The sequence below is a fragment of the Peromyscus maniculatus genome, chromosome 21, assembly GCF_049852395.1.
Source record: "Peromyscus maniculatus bairdii isolate BWxNUB_F1_BW_parent chromosome 21, HU_Pman_BW_mat_3.1, whole genome shotgun sequence".
Lineage (NCBI taxonomy): Eukaryota > Metazoa > Chordata > Mammalia > Rodentia > Cricetidae > Peromyscus > Peromyscus maniculatus.
The window spans coordinates 68,477,002-68,502,357 of NC_134872.1; the positions used below are offsets into that span (position 1 = coordinate 68,477,002).

The 25,356-nt window shown below is 38.5% G+C and overlaps 1 protein-coding gene across 6 annotated transcripts in view; it reads left to right on the plus strand.

The window, feature by feature from the left end:
* The first annotated feature begins 5,107 nt into the window (after positions 1-5,107).
* The window catches only part of Khdrbs2 (KH RNA binding domain containing, signal transduction associated 2), a 522,706-nt gene continuing 502,457 nt past the window's right edge, over positions 5,108-25,356 (plus strand). For 5 of the 6 annotated variants that reach the window (XR_006066591.2, XR_013046800.1, XR_013046799.1 and 2 more), the window contains exon 1: positions 5,125-5,396. Coding sequence is in view for 3 of the 6 variants with exons in the window: in XM_076557974.1 (XP_076414089.1) it covers positions 5,306-5,396 (91 nt within the window). In the remaining 3 variants the exon portion in view is untranslated. Of the gene's footprint in view, positions 5,397-25,356 lie in introns of all 6 variants that reach the window. The other variant, XM_042265820.2, reaches the window with a different exon arrangement.

Sequence of the window (25,356 nt, forward strand, 5' to 3'; positions counted from 1 at the left end):
TTGTCAGTTACACTGTCAGTATTTATAAGAAAAAAAAATAGAAACAAAATTTGTCCCAGGTTCTAACCCAGTATTGAATTGTTTGTTGCACACTGATATGATTATCAGCATAATCATTAGCTTTACACTAGTTGGATGTTCTTAAGTTCCTGTCCCCACAGAAACGGGCCCATGACATTGTTCTGAATCCCGTATTTAATTCTTCCTGTCTCCCTTTTTTATGTAGAATGGGTGAGTTCTTTAATTTGGATATTTTTTTTTCTTGATATGCTTTTCTATGTAGCCAAGGCTGCTCTTCAATTCACGGCTATCCCCCTCAGCTCTCGAGTGTTGGGACTGCTGTGTGAAGTACCAGACAAAGGCCATTTTTAAATTTCATTGTTCTTTTGAAATGCCTGACACTGTGTCAGGTTGTATTCAAAGTTTGCCATATGAACCACTTTGAATGTACACTGTAGTTATTTTAAGCAGATTCAGGAATTTGCAGAAGCCATGTTCAGAACTTGTTTGTCTCAGCAAACTTCAACTCTACACATTAAACAACTGTCCTTCTCTTCACTTCTACCTCCAGCTCTGACCACATCATTCTAATTTTTTTTTTTTTTTTTTTTTTTTTGGTTTTTTCGAGACAGGGTTTCTCTGTGTAGCTTTGCGCCTTTCCTGGGACTCACTTGGTAGCCCAGGCTGGCCTCGAACTCACAGAGATCCGCCTGCCTCTGCCTCCCGAGTGCTGGGATTAAAGGCGTGCGCCACCACCGCCCGGCTAATTTTTGTCTCTGAAATATTTACTGCTACATTTGGCACCTAATTCATAAAAATATTTTATATAACACTGAATGTTTATTCTATGCAGCAAAACATCACAATGATTGTATCGTGTGTAGCAGTATCCTAACACACAGGTCAAGAATGAGAAAACATACTCCAGCCGATTACTTGCAATGATTTAAAATCCTGAGTAAGGTGGTATTCTCTTAAGAGACTGTTAGGCAATTCTTCCAGGAATGTTCATAAGTAATTCCTAAATTAAAATTAAAACTTAACCCAATCTTTCTTCCCTTGTATTAGTCATAATACATTGTTTATAAAATGTTTTAGTATATCTATAATGTTTAGTATATTTAATATATAAATATACTAAATATATTTAGTAAAATAAATATATATAAAATATATATAAAATATTTAGTATATAAATATACTAAATGTTTTAGTATATTTATAAAATATATTATATAGTATATTTTATATACTATAAAATGTTTTAGTATATTAATTTAATCTACTTGTAGCCTTTGTCTCCTTAATTTTACCAAATGCAATGGAGATCAGATCTTTATTTGCTGTGTACAGAAAATATATCTTAGTGCTGTAATCCCTTCCTTTAATATTTTGATCTTGAGAAACAATCAATACTCGAGCAACAAGTCAACAGTTATCAGATTTAATATTAAGAAGACAGTCAATAACTTTGCCTTGGAGTGATAATGACAACTACATTCTCTTCATTCATAAGGAATCTGCTATCAGCACCACCACCAACGTGTCAAGAGGTAGAGGGGGTAACTGTCCAGAGATTCGTTTAAAATAAATGATTTCAACACCAGAAATGTATGTATTACTTGGGTTGTGAGGGCAGCTTATTCTTTGGCCTTTTTGCTTAAATTGTGAGTATTCAGAACAGCAATATTACAATATTATTATTTTAATAAATATTTTATTAATTCTTTGAGACTTTAACACAATATATTTTGGTCATATTTGCCCCAACTTCCCTTAACTTCTCCTAGCTAGCAAATGATTTGAAAACAGAGATCTTTTGCAGTATATATTATCATTGCTATTGATAGTCAGTATAGCCACAATATCATTCTTCATTCCCTTTAAAAAATACTTTAAGCTGGGTGATGGTGGCACAGGCCTTTAATCCCCACACTCTCTGGAGGCAGCGGCAGGCAGATCTCTACAGAGTGGGTTTCAGGACAACCAGGGCTACACAGAGAATCCCTGTCTCAAAAAAAAAAAAAAAAAAAAAAACCCTCCAAAAAGTACTTTGTTTTATGTTTTTATTGAAAGTGGCGAGGGCATGTTGATACCATTCATTAGTAGCCAATGCTTGTACCTGTTGAGACCTTTGCCTGCCTTCCTCATTCCTTTTTATAACCCTAAAGTATATTGTGCAAGTTATTAGAAAAATGAACTGATAAATGACTTGTGAATTTAATGAAATTCAAAGACACTGAGCATCAAAACAGAAGCTTTTCACTAATCAGAATCCACCAGACTCTTCAGCAAATGAAAGCAAATCAGTATTTCAGTTCAAGGTCACATGAGGTGCTGTGCCTACTCATTAGAAGGCTAAACAAATATTATACACATGAATGGGGGACAGCAGACTCCATATCATTGTACAAATTACTAATCCTTGGCAATTTTGTTAATCCATGATTCTTTCTTTCTTCATAGGTATCTATGTGAGGTTATGCTCCTGCAGATGCTCAGAGGCCCTATTCCTTTGAGTGACTGTTTCTCCCTGAAGACATGGTTCATACCATCTCAGCTAGACCAGAAGGTAGTTAAACTTAGGAATCTTCCTGTCTCTGCCCTCCTTAGAGATAGGTTACAGGCATTTTGGGGACACTAAGCTTGAGATGAGGGTGCGAGAGCTCCAGTCTTTGTAAGTGGATCAAGCCTACTTGATGGCTGATCCATCTCTCCAGAATGTTATTGTGAGTTAGTGCTCTGCTAGTGTGTATCCAAAGAGTTGATTAAAAAAACAATGAAAGAGCCTGGCTGTGGTGGCGCACGCCTTTAATCCCAGCACTCGGGAGGCAGAGGCAGGCGGATCTCTGTGAGTTCGAGGCCAGCCTGGGCTACCAAGTGAGCTCCAGGAAAGGCACAAAGCTACGCAGAGAAGCCATGTCTCGAAAAGCCAAAAAAAAAAAAAAAAAAAAAAAAAAAAAAAAAAAAAAAAAAAAAGAAAGAAAGAAAGAAAGAAAGAAAAATGCTGTATCTTATTGAAAAATTCACAATGTATAGATTTTACTAGTGTGATTAGACCGATTAAATGTCTTTGATACTGGCCTTTCTCACAGGTTATGTGAAGGGACTGAACACACAGCTTGCTCATTCATCACAGAACATATTCTATATAGTGTGTGCCTTTTTCATCCTCCGGATACTAAATGACTTGGGACGTTTCTCATAACAAACCACTTTTGAAATAATGGTACAATAAGCAAAATCGTATTTTAAAAAGTCTTCCAGGACTAGAACTCAGGTTGAAAATCAATTAAGCAATGATTTGATTTTTCCTAGCATCAGAAGAGGGAAGTATACATTCAGTTATAATTTATTTATGTATAGCCACAAATACTCTATTCAACAATAATTTATTTATGGGTTATCAATTTATTTACATTTGTATTTATAAGATGTTCTCAATCCTAAGGTTGCTCTTAAAATATTTAATACACAATTTTGGTGGCCACAAAATAACTATATGTGAGTCAGGGGACAACACATAGTGATGTGGAGTCACCTACTGGGAGCATGTGGATCTAAATGTGGATGAGGACACCTGGGCAGGGCATTTTGGGTTTGTCTTTGGTGACTCATACTGTTTGGAAGTGAACAATAAGCAAACTGGTTCCTAAGGGTCAATGTAGCTTATTTGTTTTGATTTTATGATATACACCATGTACTAAATTCACAAACTATCCTAGATTGGGATTTATGCTAATTTTCTATTATTTCTGATGATTTGTCATGGGTTCCTGGTTCCTTTTGTCATCACTCATTAGAAAGCATCTCTACCTCCACCATGAGAGGAAATGCAATGTGTCTGTCTTGTCTGGCAATGATCCTCTAATTTCAAATCCAGTCCCTAAACCCTTTCAGTACCCATAAACACTAATTAGATGGATACATATACTTTGAATATCTAGCATACAGGAGAGTAGGGTAAGCCGTGCCATCTGAAGCTTAGGCATTACTTATACTTGGATTTTAGCCTCAGCTTTATCACAGCTAAGAGACTTATTCTCCCAACTACATAAACAAAACCCGATATCTTTGGGCCCACGTTTTTCAGTGTTTTTGTGAGATGGAGTGAGTTATCTTGTGGATAACTCAAGGCATGTTAACTTTGTAAAAAGTCACACAAATACCCCAACTTCATCCAAAATAAATAAAGAGGGAAAGCTTTGGGGAAATAAGAGAACTTAGAAAATGTCCAGCAGATTTTATGTGCAGGAAAAGTTTGTCTGGTCATCACTTTAGAAGGAGAACTGAAAAGGAATTGTGAAAAGACAACAACGAAGTAAAGAAAAGACTCATTCCATTTGAAGTAGGCAAGGTGTATTTCAGAGCTCCATCTGTTAGGGAAGGATGTATTTTTCCCCCTCCTTCGTTGGTGATTCTCGAGGGTTAAATGCTCATTTGAATAAAGGTTGGGCAGATATAAAGTAGTTCAGTAACATTCTCCATGACAGTGAGAGAGACCATCACCTCTAAACTATGAGAATATCAGAGAGACTGGAGTTGGGTATCATCTGCCTTCTTTCATTTACGATTGTCCCCACTAAGTTTATATGGTGAGTAAATTCTCCATGGGGATGGGTGGATCCCTCGAACTAATTCCGTATCCCGATGATGCACACTGGAAGCGTTTTGCTGTACTACAAAAATCTCCTAATAACCTATTCATTTGTTCATCAGTGGACATCCCCCGTCCCAAAATGTATGTAGGTTTGGTCTTGGATTTCCTACCCTGCCCCAGAGCTGAGATCCGCCAGAGGAGAGACACCTGTGCCTCGGGGACACAGGTGACCACGTCCGTCACCTCCCCGCGCATGGCGCGCACATTCTCCCACTCTCAGCATCCCGGTCGCCAGGCGGTCCTCACTGGCCCCTTGGCACAAGGCAGGCCCGAGAACCCCGCCAGATGAGCGCTTGCACTTCGCACACCCTCTCCCCTCCGCCGCAGCCTCCTGTCACTCAGGCGACTCGACGTGCGGCCCCGCCCAATGATGGCCCGCCGTCTCCGCGGGCGCCCCGCCCCCGGACCCCGCTTCCAATGGGAGGCCGGCGGGGGCGGGCCGCGCGGGCAGCCTCTCCAGCTGAGGCCGCGGCTGGAGCCGGGCAGGGGCGCGGGAGAAGCAGGTACCGGCGCGGGCTGCGCAGCCCCAGGCGCGAGAGCTGCGCTCACTGCCTGCCGGAAGGACGGTCCCCGCGGGAGCCAGGGACCGCGGCGTCCGAGCGGGCGGGATTGGCGCCTGGCCCGGCACGGTCCGAAGTCCGCGCTATGGGAGAAGAGAAATACTTGCCTGAGCTGATGGCAGAGAAGGATAGCCTGGATCCATCTTTTGTGCACGCGTCGCGCCTTCTGGCGGAAGGTAGGACCGGCCCCCGGCGCCCGCCAGCCCGGGCAGGGCGAAGTTGGGGAGGGCGGGTGCTCTGCTGGGCAGAAACTGTCTCCCGGAGCCGCTTCCGAAGGCAGGAGCGCAGCGCTGGCAGCCCGGGCTCCTCCGAGGCTCAATTGCTAAAGACAGAAGCCCTGAGGTCTAATGGCAGGGTGATGCGACCTGTTAGGGTCCTGGACAAGGAAACCAGCAAGTGTCAGGTGGTCCACCGGGACATTTTCACTTCACAGAAGCCAGGGAAATCAGTTCAGGAGTAAATGCGATCGATCCATGGAGTGTTCTGAGAACGTCTTGGTTACAGATCAGCGTTATTTATTTTATATATATATATATATTTTTTTTTTTTTCCTTTGGCGTTTCGAAGTGATTTTGATACCCTTTAATCAGTCTTTCCCCGCTGGAAAGTCTTAGAATTAATCAGCATTAAAGTATGCATGTTCGTGTATTTACGTGAGCGTGGTAAGCAGAGGCTAAAGTGCTTATAAACGTATTTGAAACGTGATGATTGGGTACTCTGCGAGATATTGTTCCCTAGGAACGCTCCATAATTGATCAACTGTTTTTTTTTTTTTTAAACCAGGTGTGCGTTTTCTTTTGTGTACCTGTGATGTTAGCGGAGATTTGGTTCCCAGAGGGGCATCTATGTCTTGCCTTTTGCATTGCTTTGAAAGGTCGTTTGAGAAGAGGCACACAAACTTCTCTGTCAGAAATATTAACCCCAACTATTCCATTTATGTGGAACAATTCTAGCTACTAAAGACACCCCAGATATCCAGTAATCTGCACAAGCCTATTTAACACAACGGCAGAATTTTTGGATGAATGTTTCATTAATAATGAACTGCTTCGTCTTCTAACTGGCTAGCTACAGTGTAGCTTCCTAGCTGGAGGTCTTACCCACTAAATGAATCAGTGACATCTTCCCCTTGTCCAGCTGCTCAGCATTAAAATAGATTTGAGAGTTCGTTTTGCATCGTAGAAAAAAAAATGCTCCTCATATGATTCAGAGACATTAGATTTATTTGACATTTTTACTGGGTTATTATTTATTATGACCTATAATAACAAAGAATTTCATGAAAGACTGCCGGGAAGAAATTTATAATCAGAATATGGAAGATTCGAAATATCTAAACTGTTTTTCAAGGGAAAGGCTGGCTTTGTAGAGTACTTGGGGGAGTGAAATGCAGTCATGTTTACCACTTAACTAAAAATCAAATTATAACAAATGAAAGTGAAAAGCCAAAGTCAAGAACTATACTCTCCTCTACTGTTAAAGGGCAACTGTATAATCATTATAGGAGTATTGAAAAGGAATGACTTAGTAAGCATTAACAGATTAAAAATGTCTTCTTCAATTGTTCACATCAGTCTATTCTTTAGAAGTGTTTCCATTCAGTGTACAATGGGAAAAGAATACAAATTCATGATCTTCTCTGACCTGATAACCGGAGCTCTCTTTGGGACGGATGACTTAATCATTGATTCATCAGTTATGAATGTGTATTAATTGTGCTTTCAAAACTTACAAAACTAAGAGATATGGGTGAAAGTCTTAACAGAATGAGGTACACGGATATTCCTGACTAGTAAAACAGTTAAGAGAACACTAAGTACCCAGCTTCCTGGCATTTTTCTTTCCCAGGCACTAAATTTCTAGAGACTTAGGAAATTGTTCTAATGCACCTTGTAATTTAATTTTTTCCCAGCAGGGGGAAGCATGGACTGCTTTTGTAATGGATTAGGAAAAAAGCTCCAAACTAGAAAGGCATCTCAGTAAAACAAAAGAGGGTGCCTAAATTTCAGAGAATTCTTAATTAGAAAAGAGAAATAAGAAAGCAGCGACAGTAATCCGAGAGTAGCCAGATAGTTACATAAAAAGAACCACAGGGCGCACATCACTTCTGTAACTCTACCCGGGGTCTTTACAAATGCTTACTAGAGTGTAAGGTGAGTGTGCTGTGGATGCTCAGTGAATCATAATGCACATGTTGCATTATAGATTTTTTTCCATTGTCTTTTCAAAAGGCTATTTGTGAAGGTTTCTAGGATCACGGTAGAGATTTTATTTCTCGTACCTGGAAATGCTCTGTTTGAAGACATCGGCTATAAATAAACCTGACACAGATACTCAGACGGAAGGAAGGTGCAGACCGAGTACATTCCAGCAGTGCTGTGCAGACAGTCTTGAGACTGAGGGGGGCAATAAAAATGATCCAGATGATTCCATTCTTTGGAATGAGTCTCTAGAAGCAGTGATATAAAGCAGTGAGCTCTCACAATGACTTATTTTGCTCTGCGATTATTGATAGACACAAGCCTAAGCTTACGTGTGCCTGCTTCATTTAGGATGGAAGGCCATGGGCTTCAAATTACTTTAAGTTTTGGTTGTTTTCGTATCTTCATTGTATTTTATTTTGTTTGCTTCTGTTTTGTGTTCGGTAGGTGTGATTCTAAAAAAAAAAACATTAAAAGCAAATAATTTATGAATCTGACTACTAGTCATAGCAGATTTTGAATAATATGGGTTAAGGTGTTTACATAATGTATTTAATTAGACTAACTTCCCTCCTGTAATTACAATTTTATGTAATTACTCATTTGTTATGAAAGATGTTTTCTAAGTGTGATAATAGAACAAACTCAGCATGATTCTTAAAGTTCTGGCCCAGGTCCGATTTTGCTTGAGCATTGGAGTTACATGAGGCTATTTATAGCTTTGCTACCTCCATTTAATTCCATGTTTATTTAACCTGAATTTTGTAAACTTTCCCTCCCTGGGCCCAGTTTTCTTGTCTCAAATTCAACAGTGAGACTAGGAGACCTGTATATTTCTGCAATTCGTATTTACTCTCAGATGTTTGCTGATGCGAAGTGGTGATGTTTACATACGCAGAACAGGAAAATCAATAGCTAAAAATTTTGAAACTTTTTCATTCCTTCCTAGTTTAATGATTAATAACATATTTACTGCACTATAGTGCAATTTGAGGCATATATATTATATTGGACAGTGGAGAAAGATTCATGTTCTTAAGTCTATTGAATTACTTTGAAGGCTCGGGTCTCCTGTGTATAATATGTGTGTGAACATATGCTTGTTTTCATTTGAATGTGCTGTGTGACAGATTCACATTTTTTGATTCTATTGTGACATTTTATACTTTCAGAAGTATTATTGCGTTCAAATGAAAGTGACTTAGGCAAGACTTTCTTGCCTGTGTTCTTCACAAATATTGATGGGTTAGCCACTGTTTTAGCTAACTTGTGGTGTTGTGAAACCAAAGATGACCAAATAAAATCGTTTCTGAGCTACTCCAGATACTCCTCTCAGAGTCTGGTGAAGACTTGACCTGTCAGCTCCAGTTAACCTTTATGTTTGCAGATCTATGTGGATTTTTAAAAATGGGATGACAACAGACATTTTTATTTGTCACAAATGGTAATGTGTCAAAACTGAATTAGAGTCAAATTCTCAGTAAGGATCACTTTGAAATTTAGATCATATTCCCTAAATGTTTTCCAAAACTTACTAATAGTGTGCCTAAAATCATCTTGTGATTAAAAAAAAATAATATTTACACAGTTCCTTCAGTTGATTTTTTTCTTGATGAAGAGAATGTCTTTTTCGTTTCCATAGATTCAGTATATTCTTATTTACATTTCTTAAATGAAAAACAAACACAGGTATAGATTTAAATCTTGATATCTTCAATCTGCATTCAAACCAATTAATGACATGGGAAAAAAAAAACCAATCTATCTCAGTGTCATATGCTTGATACTGAGTATTGGCACTTCCAAACTTCACTGTGATACAGTGAAGATGCCATTTGCTTTCCTGTATGACACTGAGTTATTTTCATCTGTAAATCAGGAAATGCAACATTTATCAGACAGATATTTTGAGATAAACATTTCTGCTTGTAGTAATAAGGGCAGAATTTTATGTAAACACAAGAAACACATTTTCATTGGCATTTTTATGCCATTGTCTGGTGAACCTCAATTTGAGACTAGATTTTATAAGGAAAGGAAAAATAATTCCTGTTTTACTATTTGAATTATTGCTGAATGGAATTTTAACTCCCAAGTCAAATTAGAAAACATATTCTCTTGTAAAATATGATTGCAGAGAGGAGTTTTTAAATGCCCCCTGCATCAATGGTTACTTGTCAGCCTACCTTGGCGTGGTCAACACTAGTTCTTTTTCTTTCAATGATAAACCCAGACCTCATCAACCTTCTTCTTCAGCCTACAATACTTCCCTCTTAGCAAGTGATTTCAGCTTCTCTGGTCTCTGGGTATATGTTCTGTTGTGTTCCTTACTTCCTGATACATGCAGACTCCATGCCCTACCTCACATAGAAACTTCCTGCCTATCCACCCGTACAGACTCCGTGCTCATCCTCCCATACTCCATGCCCAACCTCACATTCTCTTATTAATAAAAGACTAACATTCTTTTCCAGGTTGACCCATATCCTGCACACTAGTGCTTCCCACATGGTCTTACCTCATTCTACAGATACATCCTTTCCTCAGGTCCTCCCACCACTTCTGTTTGTTCTTTTCTTGTAGCAGCCTTGTCAACATGAATAACTGAAGAAAAAAGAATGCATTTCACTTGCAAAAGTAATAAAATTAATCTTTCTTGACACTTATCCTCTCTTGTGTCTTTCAAATGTCTGATACCGTTAATCTGTGCCTGGTTCTCTTATTTTTCTTACTTCACCTCTTTAAAACTCTTCAATCTACCCTCTGTCTTTCACCACTGCCCTGAAAGTCACTCTAGTGACAGAATCACCCCCTACCTGCCTCATCTATGAAAGGCGTTCTTTCCCCAGGCTGGCCTGTGGTTTGCCCTCTTGCTACCCTTGCAGGGCCTTTCTCCTCTCTGGGCTTCTCCACTGGCCGTTGCTGGGTTTCCATAATTTTCTGACCCTTCCAGGCTTTTCAGTACTCTTCCATTCCCACCACCACTACACACAGTATTTTCATAAGGATTCATTCAAAATGAAATTCTGACCAGCTGGTGCTTTTTAATCATTTCTGTTTCCCGCAACATGCCGTTCACGTTCTTCGGCTTTCTTACTATACATCTCCTTTGCCTGCCTTATCTCTTGATCCTTTCTGCTTAATTTATCTGAGCTGTAACAACTTATTCACGTCTTTGCATGTGCTCTCCTCACCCTTACCTGTCCACACCGTGGTGGCTTTGTTCTTTTTCTTACTTCTTGAGATCCCTGTCCACCCTATTATCGTTTCGTCATTCCTAGGTTGTACTGGTCTGTCTCACTAGATTGAACTCACTAAGCAGAGCTAAGTCTCACTCAGCATTGCATCAACAGTATCCATCATGAGAGCTTCACATATGGTGCAGCTCAGCACCATATGTGGAAAACTTTTCCTCATCAGGCTTCAGAATCTGCCCCCGGGGGCCTCTCTGTTACGTCATCTGGCATGATGTACAACTGCCTGCCTCTTTTCCCCATCCTGAATCTAAGGGTTCTATGTACTGTGACTTCTCTGGAATGACCTTCCTAATTTGTCTCTCTGGTTTTAACTATTACTCATTTAACAAATTGGGTCTGGCTACCCATTCATCTAGGAAGCCTTCCATAATAGTGCCCTTATCTTATTTATTATGGATTAGGTGAACCTGCCTGTCTTGTTTTTGACCTTTCCATTGCTACATTGCAACATACCAGTTCTGTTTGATCTTGTCTTTCTGCCCTCTCAGTTGAGAGGTTGGATTTGTGACTTGGGTCTCTGAATCCTTAATGCCTGCCTTCATTTTCTGTGTGTGATACATGATTACTAAGTGGATGAAGCCAAACTTACATATTACCTTTCTCCTAGCTAGGAGACATCTCCAGAAGCAAAATTCCAGAAATTCCTTCACTGTTGAATTCAGCCATATTTTATCAACCCTTCTTTCAAATTACACTAAAAATACTCATTTTAAGAGCATTTATTCACTAAGAAACTTACTTTGTCATAGCTTTACATTGGCAGGTAACTATGAAAGCAGAGGCTAGTTTAGTCTATGATATCCAAATGGAGAGGATGACATTGATACATTGCATGGACACAGCTTTGTTGTGTGGCCCTATATAGGTATGTGTGATTACCACTGCTGAGATGCTTGACTACCCACACCACAAAGACCTTCCTCCTTGAAAGTCTAGGTTACTCCTCACTCACTCTGCTCCTGACTGTTGTTTTCTGTCAATCCAGGTGCTTTTCAGCCCTGCCTTTCTTTTTTTTTTCCTTCTTGGATTTCATAACAAGGGGTATACACTTTTTCCCTTACTTTGTTGGGCCCTTTGTGATTCTGCCCTTGGGTTTCTTTGTTGTTAAGACTGACTAATTTCTTTGAATCTGCTTTTATTCTTTCCACTGCTCTATAACTGCTACTGTTGAATCTGTCCCAGAGAAGATTTTTAAAATCGTAGTTACTGTGTCTTCAAATTGTAAACGTGTAATGTTTCAGATCTTCTGTTTATTTGCTAAGACGATGACAGAACTTAATGTGAGTGGGTACCTGTTGATTGCCTTTCCTCATTCAAATGGTTTTTCCTCGTTTTTTTTTTTTTTTTTTTTTTTTTTTTTTTTTTTTTTTTTTTTGCCATGAGGCATATGCTTTTTAAACTGCACCCTGGATATTTTCAGTGTTGTGTTATGATAGTAGGATTTTTTAAAAACATTTTTTGGAACAAACTTATGACACTCTTCCTATAGACATGGAGTCACCTTCAGCATTCCAGGCAGCAGTGAAAAGCCTTGTTCCACTCACTGGCATCCTTGAACCTACTCTATCTGGAAGGTAGGGGATGTCCCGTCACTGCTTCCTGCGCATGCATTTCTGCTAATGTCAAGAAGGATGGGGAGGCCTCATTCCTACTGGGTCATGGTGAAATTTCCAGCAGTATCCAGCAGACATAGAGCCTCTATGATACCTCCTTGCTTGGACACGGGAGCCTATTCATTATATGTGAAGGTACCAATTCAAGACCTTCATATGACCTCTGTGGACACTGTGTGAGTTAGGTAGAAATGAAGTCTTGACTTACAATTCAGTCTTCTTTGATAGCATTCAGAGGGGACTAGTGCCTGGTTATCATGGAGTGGCATTAAAAGTATATGCTCCCTTCCTTTTTTATTTTTCTTTATTAAGAAATTTTCTACTCACTGTACATACCACTCACAGATCCCACCTCCTCCTTCCTCCCATCTCCCAGCCCTCCCTCCCAAGCCACCCCACATCCCCCAAATCAAGATCTCCCATGGGGAATCAGCAGAGCTCAGCACACTGAGCCTGGGCAGGTCCAAGCCCCTTCCCACTACACCAAGGCTGCACAAGGCGCCACACCACAGGCACCAGATTCCCAGAAGCCTGCCCATGCACCAGGGATGGATCCCGATCCTCCTGCCTGGGTGCCCCCCCATGAAATTCAAGCCAAACAACCATCTTCCGTATCCAGAGGGCCTAGTCTAGTCCCGTGGGGACTTCACAGCCACTAGTCTACAGTTCATGGGCCTCCAATAGTGTGGCCAGTCATCTCTGCACTTCTTCCCCTCATGATCTCGATGTTCCCCACCTGTAGAATCCCTCCTCTCTCTCATCGATTGGATTCCCGGATCTTAGCATGGAGCCTGGCCGTGTGCATCTCTGCATCTGCCTCCATCAGTCACTGGACAAAGGCTCTCTTAGTCCAGTCGGCTGCTGCGGCCTTAGGCTCCCTTCTTAATCTTTCTTTTTGTAGCAGTCTATTTTTTTCTTTTGGACCTGGAACTTATTCTATATTCCAGGCTGCATGATCCCATCTCAGCCTTATGCTTGAATTACAAGCTTGTGCCACCATACTCAGCTCTACTCAATTTTTCTTAAAATGAGTGAACATAGTTTTTTAATAGTTCATTTAACTGAGAAGGACATTTTGTATTTCAAAATTATGTTTTTTTAAGCTGCCCTTAATCTAGTATGTTGGCTATAAAAAGAACAAGCATATTTATATATGTATGTGTCTTTGTGACTATGTGAGTGTGTATGCATATGTGTGTTGTCTCTGTTGATTTTTCTACATTCCCAGCAGAGGAAATCACTGATATGTTATTTCTGGGTTCAGATCTGTGGGTTATGATAACCAGCTGGCCTACCTCCTTCCTTATGCCTTTTGGAATATCTCTTCATTTTTACATATAATAACAAGCACCTATTCTTTTGAATTTATATTTTCTTATAATCTTTTCATGTAAATACATGTTTGGATTTAAACATTAATGTTTTATGAACTAGTTATGTATGTGTGGGCATGACTAAGATATATTCATTTTTATGGTATGTAAAATAAAGGGGAACAAATTTGGCCCTTGTTTTTAGTTTCTCTTTAAATAGTCTGTGTGAAAATTTTGTTCCTGTAGTTATTGTAAAGAAATGTGTTTACAGGGTTTAGAAAACGTTAGGATACAACCATATAGTGCCTTCATCATTTCATTTGACTGTGATTGCTTAAACAATGAATTTCACATCTCTCCTTTGGGCCTGTATATATTATAAGAAATATATCTTAATTGAAATTACGTTCTGACACTTCCATAGTTTTTAAATGCTATAGATAGTGTATGTTTTAAATATATTCATAGATTGAAAAATTATATTTTTTAATAAAACTGGTAATTTTCAATAAAATATGAATGACCTAGAAATATTTTTAAGAAGCATGGTTAGTAGTTGATTTATCAAATTAGAGTCATCAAATACTCATTTTATAGGACCCTTGGTTTTCTTGGGTGAAAAGTCTTGTAATAGCTAGTTTCACTCATCCAGCATTTGAGGAGTGATGGCCCACATAGCCCTTCGTTGCATTACTGATTTTTCCTTGAAGTGATCTATTTGTGACTCATCTCCATTCCTAAGCTCATTGATTCTCAGTAGAGAAATAATTAAGCATTTAAGAACAACTGAGTTGCTTTAGGTTCCTTTCTATACCTATTCCTAATTTGGCTATAGTTTGGGCAACAGAGTCTATTTGATTAGGACTCTGTTACATTTAATCACACAATCACACTTGTCCTTTAATATGGGTTGGTGACATCTTTCTATAACAACTATATGCTATTACTATACATAGAGGCATCATATGTTTAATTTGTGAAGTTTACCAGTTGTAGGGGATTTAATACATTCATGTATGTGTGTGTGAAATGCACATAAGTACACATACATTTTCATGATATCAATAGTTCATGGATGGTCTGCTAGATTTCATGTGAATTTAGAAGGGCAGTTATTTTGAAGATCACAGGGATTCAGAGTCATCATACTTACTATTGACTCATTCTTAGGTAATGCTCTTTATCAGAAACTGCATGGGATGTTTTCATGGCTTACCATGAGTCCACCCACCAATCACATTAGATTGTTACTGGCATAATTCTTATAAATATCAATAGTTAATGCTTATTATTTAGCACAAGTCAAAAGAAATGCTGACTAAAATCCAGATTTTTCCACCCAGACACCCTCCATAGCCACTAAAATATATTGCTTCTTGGAGAAGAGGCAAAAACTATTTATGCTTTGAAGGAAGGTCAGATATTAATGTAAAGTTCATGTCAGAGATTTAATATTTATTTATCAATTAACTGCTCATATTACTCCTTAATACAAGTATTACATGAATTAATTTACAATACTATAAGATAAATACAGTAAGTAAAAGGTCAAGGAATTTGTAGTGTGGGCATTTACCAGGTAGGTAATTATATAGTCAGGTTGAGGAACCCCAAATGTCTTATATATAAGGATGCCATTGAGAATGCTTAGTAATGTTCAATAAAGACATAAGTGAACATTTCATTATTTTTTTTAATGACCTAGAAAACTACTGGAGAAGTTGTGTGATTTGCTGAGGCATTTTCTTTCTGGTTTCTTTTAAAGGAGAACCCCTTACATTTGTTGAATTCTTCTATCCAACCAAGAACAACTGTGGCTTCATTGTTTTCTCTTGAGCAGTGACTGTTTTGTTTAATATTTGAAAGCAAGCAGATTGCACATTTGGTCAGAAACAGGTGCCTTGATTTAAATGTTATCCATAGGTTCTGAATTCTTAGGATTTAACACGTTTGTAAACATATTGACTGGTGTTACTACTGTCCTGTTATCAGAGATGATATAATCAATGCCCATTTCCTTTAAAATGTTAGTGATTAGATTTCCCTCTACTTACATAAAAAAATCATAATCCATGCATTTTCCCCAGAGTGCATTTTAGTAGGTTTGTGGTTGTATGCTGGGTAATGTGAGGTCCTGAGAGCAGCTCAGAAGAGGCAGATTCAGTGGCAAGAGCAATGAAAGAAATTACTTAACGAGTATAATAGGGTGATTAAGTGATGAGACATTCATTTAACATGGTTTATTTTACAAGTATTTAGAATATGTCATGAAAAGTAAGGAATATTGCTCCCATTTTATGAGAAAATACGAAGAGACACGTTAGGTGGTAGCAGCATCAATGTACATTTTTTTTTTTGAGAACTTCATACATGAGCATCTTTACCACTCTTTCCTATTGCCTCCATCTCCTCCAATATCACCCCTCCCAACTGAACTTATGACCTCTTTTAAAATTATTGTTTCATGTATATACAGCTGTATGTACACACACACACACACACACACACACACACACATATATATACATATATACATACACACACACACTTATAGATATGCACAGACGCATGTCCAGCTTACTGAGTCTATTGAGTCCAGTTAGCATTGCTTATATATTCATGTGCCTGGACTGACTAGTTGATATTGGACCATCTATGCAGGAGCTCAACCCTGAAGGAAAATTGTTCTCCTTCTCTCAGCAGCCATTGATCACCTGTGCTCTTCATTTAGAGGTAGGACCATTGGCAAATGTTTGAAAGAAGTTTGGAAAAGCGTCAAAAGATGTTACTAAACATTGACATGTTTAAAACACACACACACACACACACACACACACACACACACACACACACACACTTGTTTCAGGGAATATAAAAATCCCACTTTAACTGTAAAAAGACTTAAAAATATTTGCTACTATAGAGTTTACTGTTTCATTTAAAATAACTTTCTCTGGGTGGCAGTGGCGCACGCCTTTAATCCCAGCATTCGGGAGGTAGAGCCAGGTGGATCTCTTTGAGTTCGAGGCCAGCCTGGTCTACAGAGAGAGATCTAGGACAGGCACCAAAACTACAAGGAGAAACCCTGTCTCAAAAAACAAAACCAAACAAAAACAAAAACTTTCTCTAAGAAATTAAGAAATTCGATTTATTCACAGTAGTGTATCAATTTCCTATAAAACGAAAGCAATGGGAGTAGAATGCACTTACTATGCTTAAGCATGTAAATGTTATAAACTGAAAATTTTAATTAAGTGTAGAACTAGACTAAGGATCATCTACATATAGAAAGACTTAGATATGAGTTTATGTTTCTTCTCCTGGACCTGGTGAAGGAGGGCCCTTTAAGTTGTGTTAAGTCAAAAGAACATTTGGTGTGCTGAGGCAGATGGCATTTTATGGTGTGATATTGCTTTGAAATGGACTTACAAAAAGATAGATGGATATGAGTTAAACTGGTATACTGAAATTAGTGCAAGACTGGAAAGTATATCATATCCACAGGATGGTAGAATAAAACATTATGATAATTAAAAGCAGTTTAATGGAAATGGAAGAAGTGATAAGTATTTGGAATAAGTTGCAGTAAACTGAATGGTGTCTCTCTGTGTAAAATCCATAGAACACACACACACACACACACACACACACACACACGCACACACAATACATCATATGTGTGCTAGTCAAGTATTAAACACGGGGATTTATGGAGAAGCACTGAAGACTTGTTCAAAGTGTTTCTCACTCTCTGCTGTCACTGTGTCACAGATACATTAGGGAGGAGGTGGCAGTGTGTGCAGGCAACTACATCAGCAATTTCTGTAGTGTGGGTTAAGCACAACAATAAAGGAAGTAGATGATGCTGTAGGAGTGCCGGGCAGGACATCTGAGAGCGTCTCCAGAAATCTTGGGGACCTTTCATAGGAGGGACATGGGAATAATTGAAATCTTATAAATAAGTAGAATCTGGACAGAATCCACTGAAGACAGAGCTATGATCTCAAATTAGACATGTAGCAAGCAACATTCCCAAAACCTGGCAAGAGAGAGAATATCTATCCCGAGAAATACAAGTTAAGTAGTGTGTCTGGAGACAGGATAAGTGGTAAACTTTTCGAGAGAAATGGTCTTGGTGAGTCTGTCAGAAAGCCTGTTCTGTCGCTAAGACATCTAACACTGTCCTCTCACATTTCTCTCCTCTTTTCTGAATGACCATGCTTAGATATGCTTACAACCATTCTTAACGAACCCCAACTTTGCTTAAAAAGGACAGAAATGAAGATCAGAATCTAAAAAGAATGGAAGTGTCTCATCATGCATTGATGCTAAATAGTAGCAAATGGATCATCCTTTCGTTGACCCATGATATGGCTGCACTCTTAGGAAATGGCCTGGGTGTGTCTTAGATGTGGGCAGGATGTGAGGTGGCTGAAATAGACAACTGGTTAAGAAGCTCTGAAGAACTGAGTTCAAATCACACAGTGCAGAGAGGCCAAAGTGGAAAGGTCTGTTGAAAGTTTACAAGCACGGTGTAATAACTTGGTTTGGTTAGGGAAGATAATAAATAAAAGGACTAACAGCTGCTGTCAGAGGTGCTCCTTGCTAATAGGGTTAAACTCACTGTCAGCTGCTGAGATGTCACTGAAAAGGGAAATCAAGGTCAGGAGGCTATCCACTGAAGGACCAGTAGAGAGTTTAATACAAATTCAGGTACAGAAGTAAAGAAGTGAGTATGAAGAAATTTTTGTGTGCTCTCATGGAATAACTGGGTTTGAGAATCTACACTGGTAACCACAGCACTGAAGACATGAAGGCAGGAGACTCTGAGTTTAAGGTCAGCCTACACTGCGTGCTTCTACTTTGTCCTCAAGTCTACCATCACAATCAGCAGCAATGAAAGTCACAATAAATCCAAAAGAAAGGGGAACAACCACAAATACTGTCTAATTGATTTAGAGACAGAAAAGGAAAGAAAGGAAAACAGAAATGTGAAAAAAATCCATGTGCACTTGAGGAACAAATAGGAGCCTAAGTCATGAGAAAGTGAGCATTGACTTCATAGGGAATTATATTGAAATGTCTGAAATTGATAACATTTATCATTTCAACCTACACAAATAGTGAATTTGTGTGCTTTAACACAGAGGGGAGTGGTAGAAGGAAAGAGGTATTGGAGAGTAGGTTAAATCACTAATATTGTAGTTATACTCCTTATGTCTATTTTCTGTTCCTGTAAATGAAAGCCTTGATTTTGAGTGGATATTTTTAAAGCTTAATGTGCTCCTTTGTCTTTATGTGTAAACTGGGAACAGTTCTAAACTAAGAAAATGATGTGGTGCTAAGTTGTTGTTCTTGTTATTATTATTATTTTGCTAACTGTAAATAGCACACATCATATTCTTTGTCCCTCCATGCCCATTCTCTACTCCACTGCTTATACCTTGCCCGTTTATCCGTGTGACAGGAACATGCTTTAAAAGAACTATATTGTATATGATAAGATCATGCCATTCAGCCTTGGATCTTTTCTGAGGTCCGTCCTTGGTGTTTTGAGGCTTCCTCTCTCCCATGTCCTTTGTTTACACCTCCTTTTTCATTGCTGGTTTGTATTGACTTGTTGGAATGTGTGACCTTAGAACCATTGCTACCTTCCTTATGCTCTTTCTCCTTAAATTCTGTGGTTACACACTCTGGTTAAAAATGTACTGCTTTCATTTTGGCCAGTGGAATAAAGATCTACAAAGATGGGAGATGGGGGGTGGGGGTGGCACATTGCCATGCTGTCAACCTCAATGTTTCTTTTAGTGTAGTGTGACTGAGTGAAAAGACACATATATGCCTTTTTAGATAAGCACCCATGAACACACACATGCATGTTACCTTTTCATATGGCAAGCAATACAGAGCTGTTACACTGCGGAAGAAATGAAGACTGCGAGGTCATAAGAAAAAGGAGGTGCTTCTGTGTCACTTAAATATATGTTTGGATTAAACGTCACTTCGTGAAGTATTTATTATGACTTGTATGGGAGATTTGCTTGTGAAATTACTGCGTTGTTAAGTAAAATTTATTTCTTAACCTAGAAAGTGGAAAAATTATTTGGAAGCTACTGTTCTAGCAAAAAGAACTTGGTAGATCAAGTCAAAAGCCAAATTCCAGATCTGCTAAATGGTTGCTTCCTAACTCTGGGAAATTTGCTCGATTTACGTTGGCCTTTGTGAAAATACAGTTTCTTTGATCTGTAAATTTCCTGATAAATTCTTTGGAGGTTTGTATGCAGTACTTATCCAGTGCAGATATTAACAATAGCTATTTTCTTTATCTGCTTCAATGCATGTGATTATCTTACTTTTAAAAAAATGAGGTGCAATTTGTAAATAGAAATGGAGCTTTAAATGGAGCACTCGATGAGATATGTTAATTATATAACTTGTGTGAGAAATACCCTTGACAACACAGATAGTATTCCTATCGGCTCAGATACTGCCTCCACTTCTTCCCACGATCCTCATATCCTCTAACAAGTACTGTTCTTATTCTCTTCCCCAATTTCCTGTAGATGTCTTAATATTGCATTCAATCATACGTCTTTAAAGTTCTCTATATCTTCAGCAGTCGTCTGTGGTGTCGAATTTCTCAGTAGCTTATTTCCTTTATTGCTGACTATCTATTCCATTGTATAAAGTGTCACAGTTTACTCTGTCTCTTCTGGGTGGACATGTGGGAAGTCTTCAGCAGTAAATTATTATATGGATAAGTTGTTACCAATGTTCATTTCCCCTTTCTCTCGTCTGTGGTGTCAATGTGGTGTCAGCTGTCCTGGAATTCTTGATGTATCCCAATCTGGCCTGGAAGTTAGTATTTGCTGCCTTGGTCTCTCTCACTTAGGTAGTGAGAGTACAGTCATACATCAGCACACTGGGTGTGGACAGTGTTTCTTTATGTGGAGTAGAGTTAGCAGCTTTTAAAGCAGAGTTTTCTTTGACCTTAAGTGAGACGTATGGCCAGTTCTCTAAAGTCCTCAAGGCTCTGTCACCATCTCTCCAGCAATGTGTGAAAATTCTGGTGGTCATCCTTTTGGGCCGCCATTTGAAGTTCTCAGTCTTTTTAATATGAGATGTTCTATTTGTTTGAAGGGTTAAAATACTGTGGCTTTTATTTGCATCCCCTTGATAAATAATGATGCTAAACATATTTTATATGCTTTTTGCCACTTACACATATTCCCATCGAAGTGATTGCTTAGAGGTTGACATATTTTAAATTGGATTGTTGGTCTTTTACTGTTATGGGAGTTATTTATGTGTTCTGGATTTGTATCTTTTATTAACCATATGAATTATAAACATCTCACCCCAGTATACATCTTAAATTTTCATTTTCAGAAAAGCCTTCAGAAGAAAAGTTATTAATTTTGTTGGTCTACTTTAACATTTTTTCCTTTATCTTTTGTAATGGTGGTCATTCTTAGGAAACCTTTGCCTTTTTTAAGGTCAGAAAGTTGTCCTCATATGTTTTGAAGCTTGTGTTTAGCCTTTAAGTATATGTTTATATCCCATGCAGATTTTTTTATTGTGTTTGGTATTAAGTGAGGGAGGGCAATACTCTTTTGCTTAAGGTTCTAATATGTAGGTTTTTCAGCATCATTTTCTGAATGCTTTCTTTGATTAGTGTTACTTTTAGGGTTCAAAACTGTGTACACAGACAAAGAGGTATATCTTTAGAAAGAAAAATAGAAAAACTTAGATTGTAATGTTTAATAATAGATGTATAACCTTTCATAGTGGCCTCCATATATAACTGCCTCAGACCTAAAGCTGGTAGCAGTCATTAACCAGATGTCTTTAAACCTACATTCAACTGTGTGACATTTTTCTTTTATTTTCTTCTAATTTTAGGACATAATCACTGTAGGAAACTTGAATATATTCTGCCTATCATAACTGAAAATATGAGGAGCCATCTAAGAGGCCTGGCTGTTTGAGTACATTGTTGTATCAATGAAGAAGTGACATATTTATTGAGGGAGCAGTTGCCATAATGAGAAAAAACTAGCAGTGGAGACATGGGTGTTTTCAGTACACAGCCCCAAGCATTTAGTCATGAACTATATGACCTTTCCAATTTTCCCCGAAAAAAAAATATGCTAGATAGTAGCAAACTTGATCCTTATCCTTAATAAAGTCAATACACTTATAGACCATGAACAGAAGCCTATGTCTGTGCTCGTAGTAACTGTCCATCTTTATCTCTTGATCTTCATTGGCCATGTTAACTGACAAATTCACTGTTGCCTAGAATGTAACATACATTTTCTGAGGTTACTTAAGGGCATAACTAGTGACTTAGTGCTTATCCTAAAAGCTCATGTACCAAAGCACAGTCAGTCAGGAAACATGTCCTCACTCATCACAACAACACTGAGAACCCAAAGAAGAGTTGACAGTGATCCAGACTGGCAGAAAACATCAGTGCTAGCATCTGACAAGATAATTCTGACACAAGTATATTTATTTGCAGGTAAGAGGGCTATAGCCCCTGAAGGAAAGTAAGTTTATGCATGGCATTTAGAGGTGTTTAGTGGTGTGTGTGTGTGTGTGTGTGTGTGTGTGTGTGTGTGTGTGTGAGAGAGAGAGAGAGAGAGAGAAAGAGAGAGAGAGAGAGAGAGAGAGAGAGAGAGAGAGAGAGAGAGAGAGAGAATGCACATGCGTGTGTACATTTGACAGAAGGAAATGGATTTAAATTATGGAAGTGGACACGTACACACACATACTGAAATATGTTCCCTTCAGAGTAGTTAAAATACCCTATACAAAATCATGAAGAATGGAAACGGTTTTGCATTATTCAAAGGTTATATGTAGAAACATTCTTGGAAAGGGAAGCTTTGTTCAGATGACCAGTGAACATCCATTTTTATCTTGCATGTTTGCACTTTTGTTGTATTAGAAAATTCTTCCTTTAGTTGCCAGGAAAGAAGAAAAATTTATCAGTGGTGGTCTGATAAAATACAGAGTATAAATCCACTGGGGATTCTTAGGTTTGTTGTTAATATTTGGGTATTTCCAGTTATAAATGAAAAGTAAATATGCATTTCTTAGATGTGGTTCTTTTCTACTCTCAAATAACTAAAATTCTATCACTGACTGTGTCGGAGGAATTCTAGTAGGCCCTGTAAGTTTGTTTGGACCCTTCTGATTCCTCCTCCCCTTCTTTGTGTGCTGGTGTTCCAGTCCTTTCCCCCCAGACTCTGCTGTTAGATCAGGGCAACCACAGCCTTCCTCCTTCTGAAGGCAGCTCAACATGAAACCCGAGAGCGAGCAGAACCTTTTCTGCTGATTTCTCGTGCAGACAGCAGACATTCAGGAGCTTATGGGCCCTGTTCAGACATAACAAAATAGGTATGGACAGTGAGGTAGAGGTGAGAGTACTCCTTTGTTTTTTTCTGGCCTCCTAAAGATCTAGCCAGCTGCAGAAATGAGAATTATTACTTTTTCAAATTTGCCCTGTTTTATATTGTCTTCTCTATTTCTCTCTCCTTTTTCCCTCTCCTTACTTGTTTCATTTTCTTTTCTCATGTCCTTTTCAGTTTGGTTTCAGTTGTCACGCTCAATATCTTTATTTTATAGTGAGAGTTGATATGGTGTTATTATTAATCATTTGCCACATGGTGTTTTTAAATGCATATGCATTGTAAATGGTTAAGTTTAACTAATTAACTAACATACCATTATCATTTTATGGAACTTTCGCTGAGTTGGACATTTGACAATTGATACATGTATAATGTGAATTCATTTTGTTATAACCACCCTACTGTCTAATCCCCCTGATGACTCATTACTCCCTCTCCTCCCTGCTAGTCTCCTTTCCACATTCATAGCTCTTTAAGTATTATTTTTATTTTTATTATTTTGAGTGCTTGGATTTAAACCCATTGAGTATTATCCTTCTGTGTCTAAAATTATCCATTGGAGCATGTTGGGTTTCTCATTGGGTTTATAATACATGCATCACCCCTCCCTCAGAATCCATCAGTAGCTAGTAGTTCATCAGGATGGGTAGGACACCGTAAGCTCTTCCCTCATCAATGACTGACTGTTGTTGACAGGAGGCACAGCCTTGCAGGCAGCAACAGCTGTTGTGACTTTTTGACAGTATTGTCTATACCATGCCTAGAAGACAACATGTCATGTCCCTTTTCCCTATCTTCCAACTCTTATGGTCTTTCTCCTTCCTTTTCTATCATGTTTTCTGAGCCTTAGTGAGAGTAGTAGAGATGTGTTCTTTAGAGCTAAGCACTCAACCGTTATTTTCCCCAGCACTTTGTATAGCCCTTACTACTGCTAATCATAGAGAGAGTTGGGAGTAGCATTTGTCTATGGGTGTAAATATAAATATTTAGAAGAGTGCTTGGCATTGTGGCAGTTTTAAACAACAATATTAAATTTGTTCCTAGGGCTTAAGATCTCCTCCTCTTCAGTCATGGATTTTGACCAGGTTTATATTAGTAAGTATAGATTCTCTCTTGTGGAGCAGTAGGCCTTGAACCAATCAGAGAACAGTTGTTTATCCTTTTAATAGTCATACCAATGGGTACCACTATGCACACTTTGCTTTTCAGGGTCATACTATTCACAGCTAGATATGACCATTGATGCCTCTTCAGTTGACTATGTAGCATCTTCTTACATTATGAAAGATAGCCATCAGGGTAGAGGCTACCAGCTCACATTCAATTTGATTTCTCTATATCATATAATCAAGATGTGTATTGTCCTAAAGCAATAGGGTCTTAACAGCTGCTTCTGGTGGGTAATCAAGGAGAATGGTAAAATTATATTATCCTGGTTACCAGTTAGCTAATACACCATTATCTTTTTCCCTTTTTGGGGCATGGAAAATATTGATAATCATTTGCTTTCACGTTTTCAAGAATGCCATGCACCATTATTAACTATATTCTCTTGCAATAGAGTAGATCTAATTATTATTACTTAAGATTGTTATCATTAGTTGCATTTGCAAAAAAAAAAAACAAATGAAATTTCCCTTTTACTAAGGGAAAGTAGAACAAATGAAAAGACAACTGTAGCAGGATTCTTAAAAGTTCTTATTAATAAAATCAAACCTGAGGCCAGTTATTGGGGTCCATGCTGGTAGATCAGAGAGACAGAACAAACCACAGCTATCTCACCTTGCCAGATCCTCAGCTGGTCTTGTCTCCTCAGACTGGAGGCCTCTGAGTCCTCATCCAGAATAAATCTCAGCTGAACTGTGTTGCTCCATAGCCTGAAAGCTTAACCAGGCCAAATGCTTAACCAGCCAAAAGCCTCTAGTTTCTGGTCCTCACGCCTTATATATCTTTCTGTTTTCTACCACCACTCCCTGGGATTAAAGGCTGGCTTTCTGGGATTAAAGGCGTGTGTCACCATGCTTGGCTATTTCCAATGTGGCCTTGAACTCACAGAGATCCAGAGTGATTTCTATCTCTGGAATGCTAGGATTAAAGGCGTGTGCTATCACTGACTAACTAGTGGCTTGTCTGTTCTCTGACCCCAGGTAAGTTTATTAAGGTACACAATATTTTGGTGAACACAATACCACCACAGACAACAGTTATCTGTTAGGATGTGGTTTCCTACAAGCAGACACTGATGAGAAGCTTCATGTAGGGTTATGTTCCCAGCTATAACACTAATGAAAATTCTTGATAGACTTTATTAATCTAAAGAGCTAGATATTTTT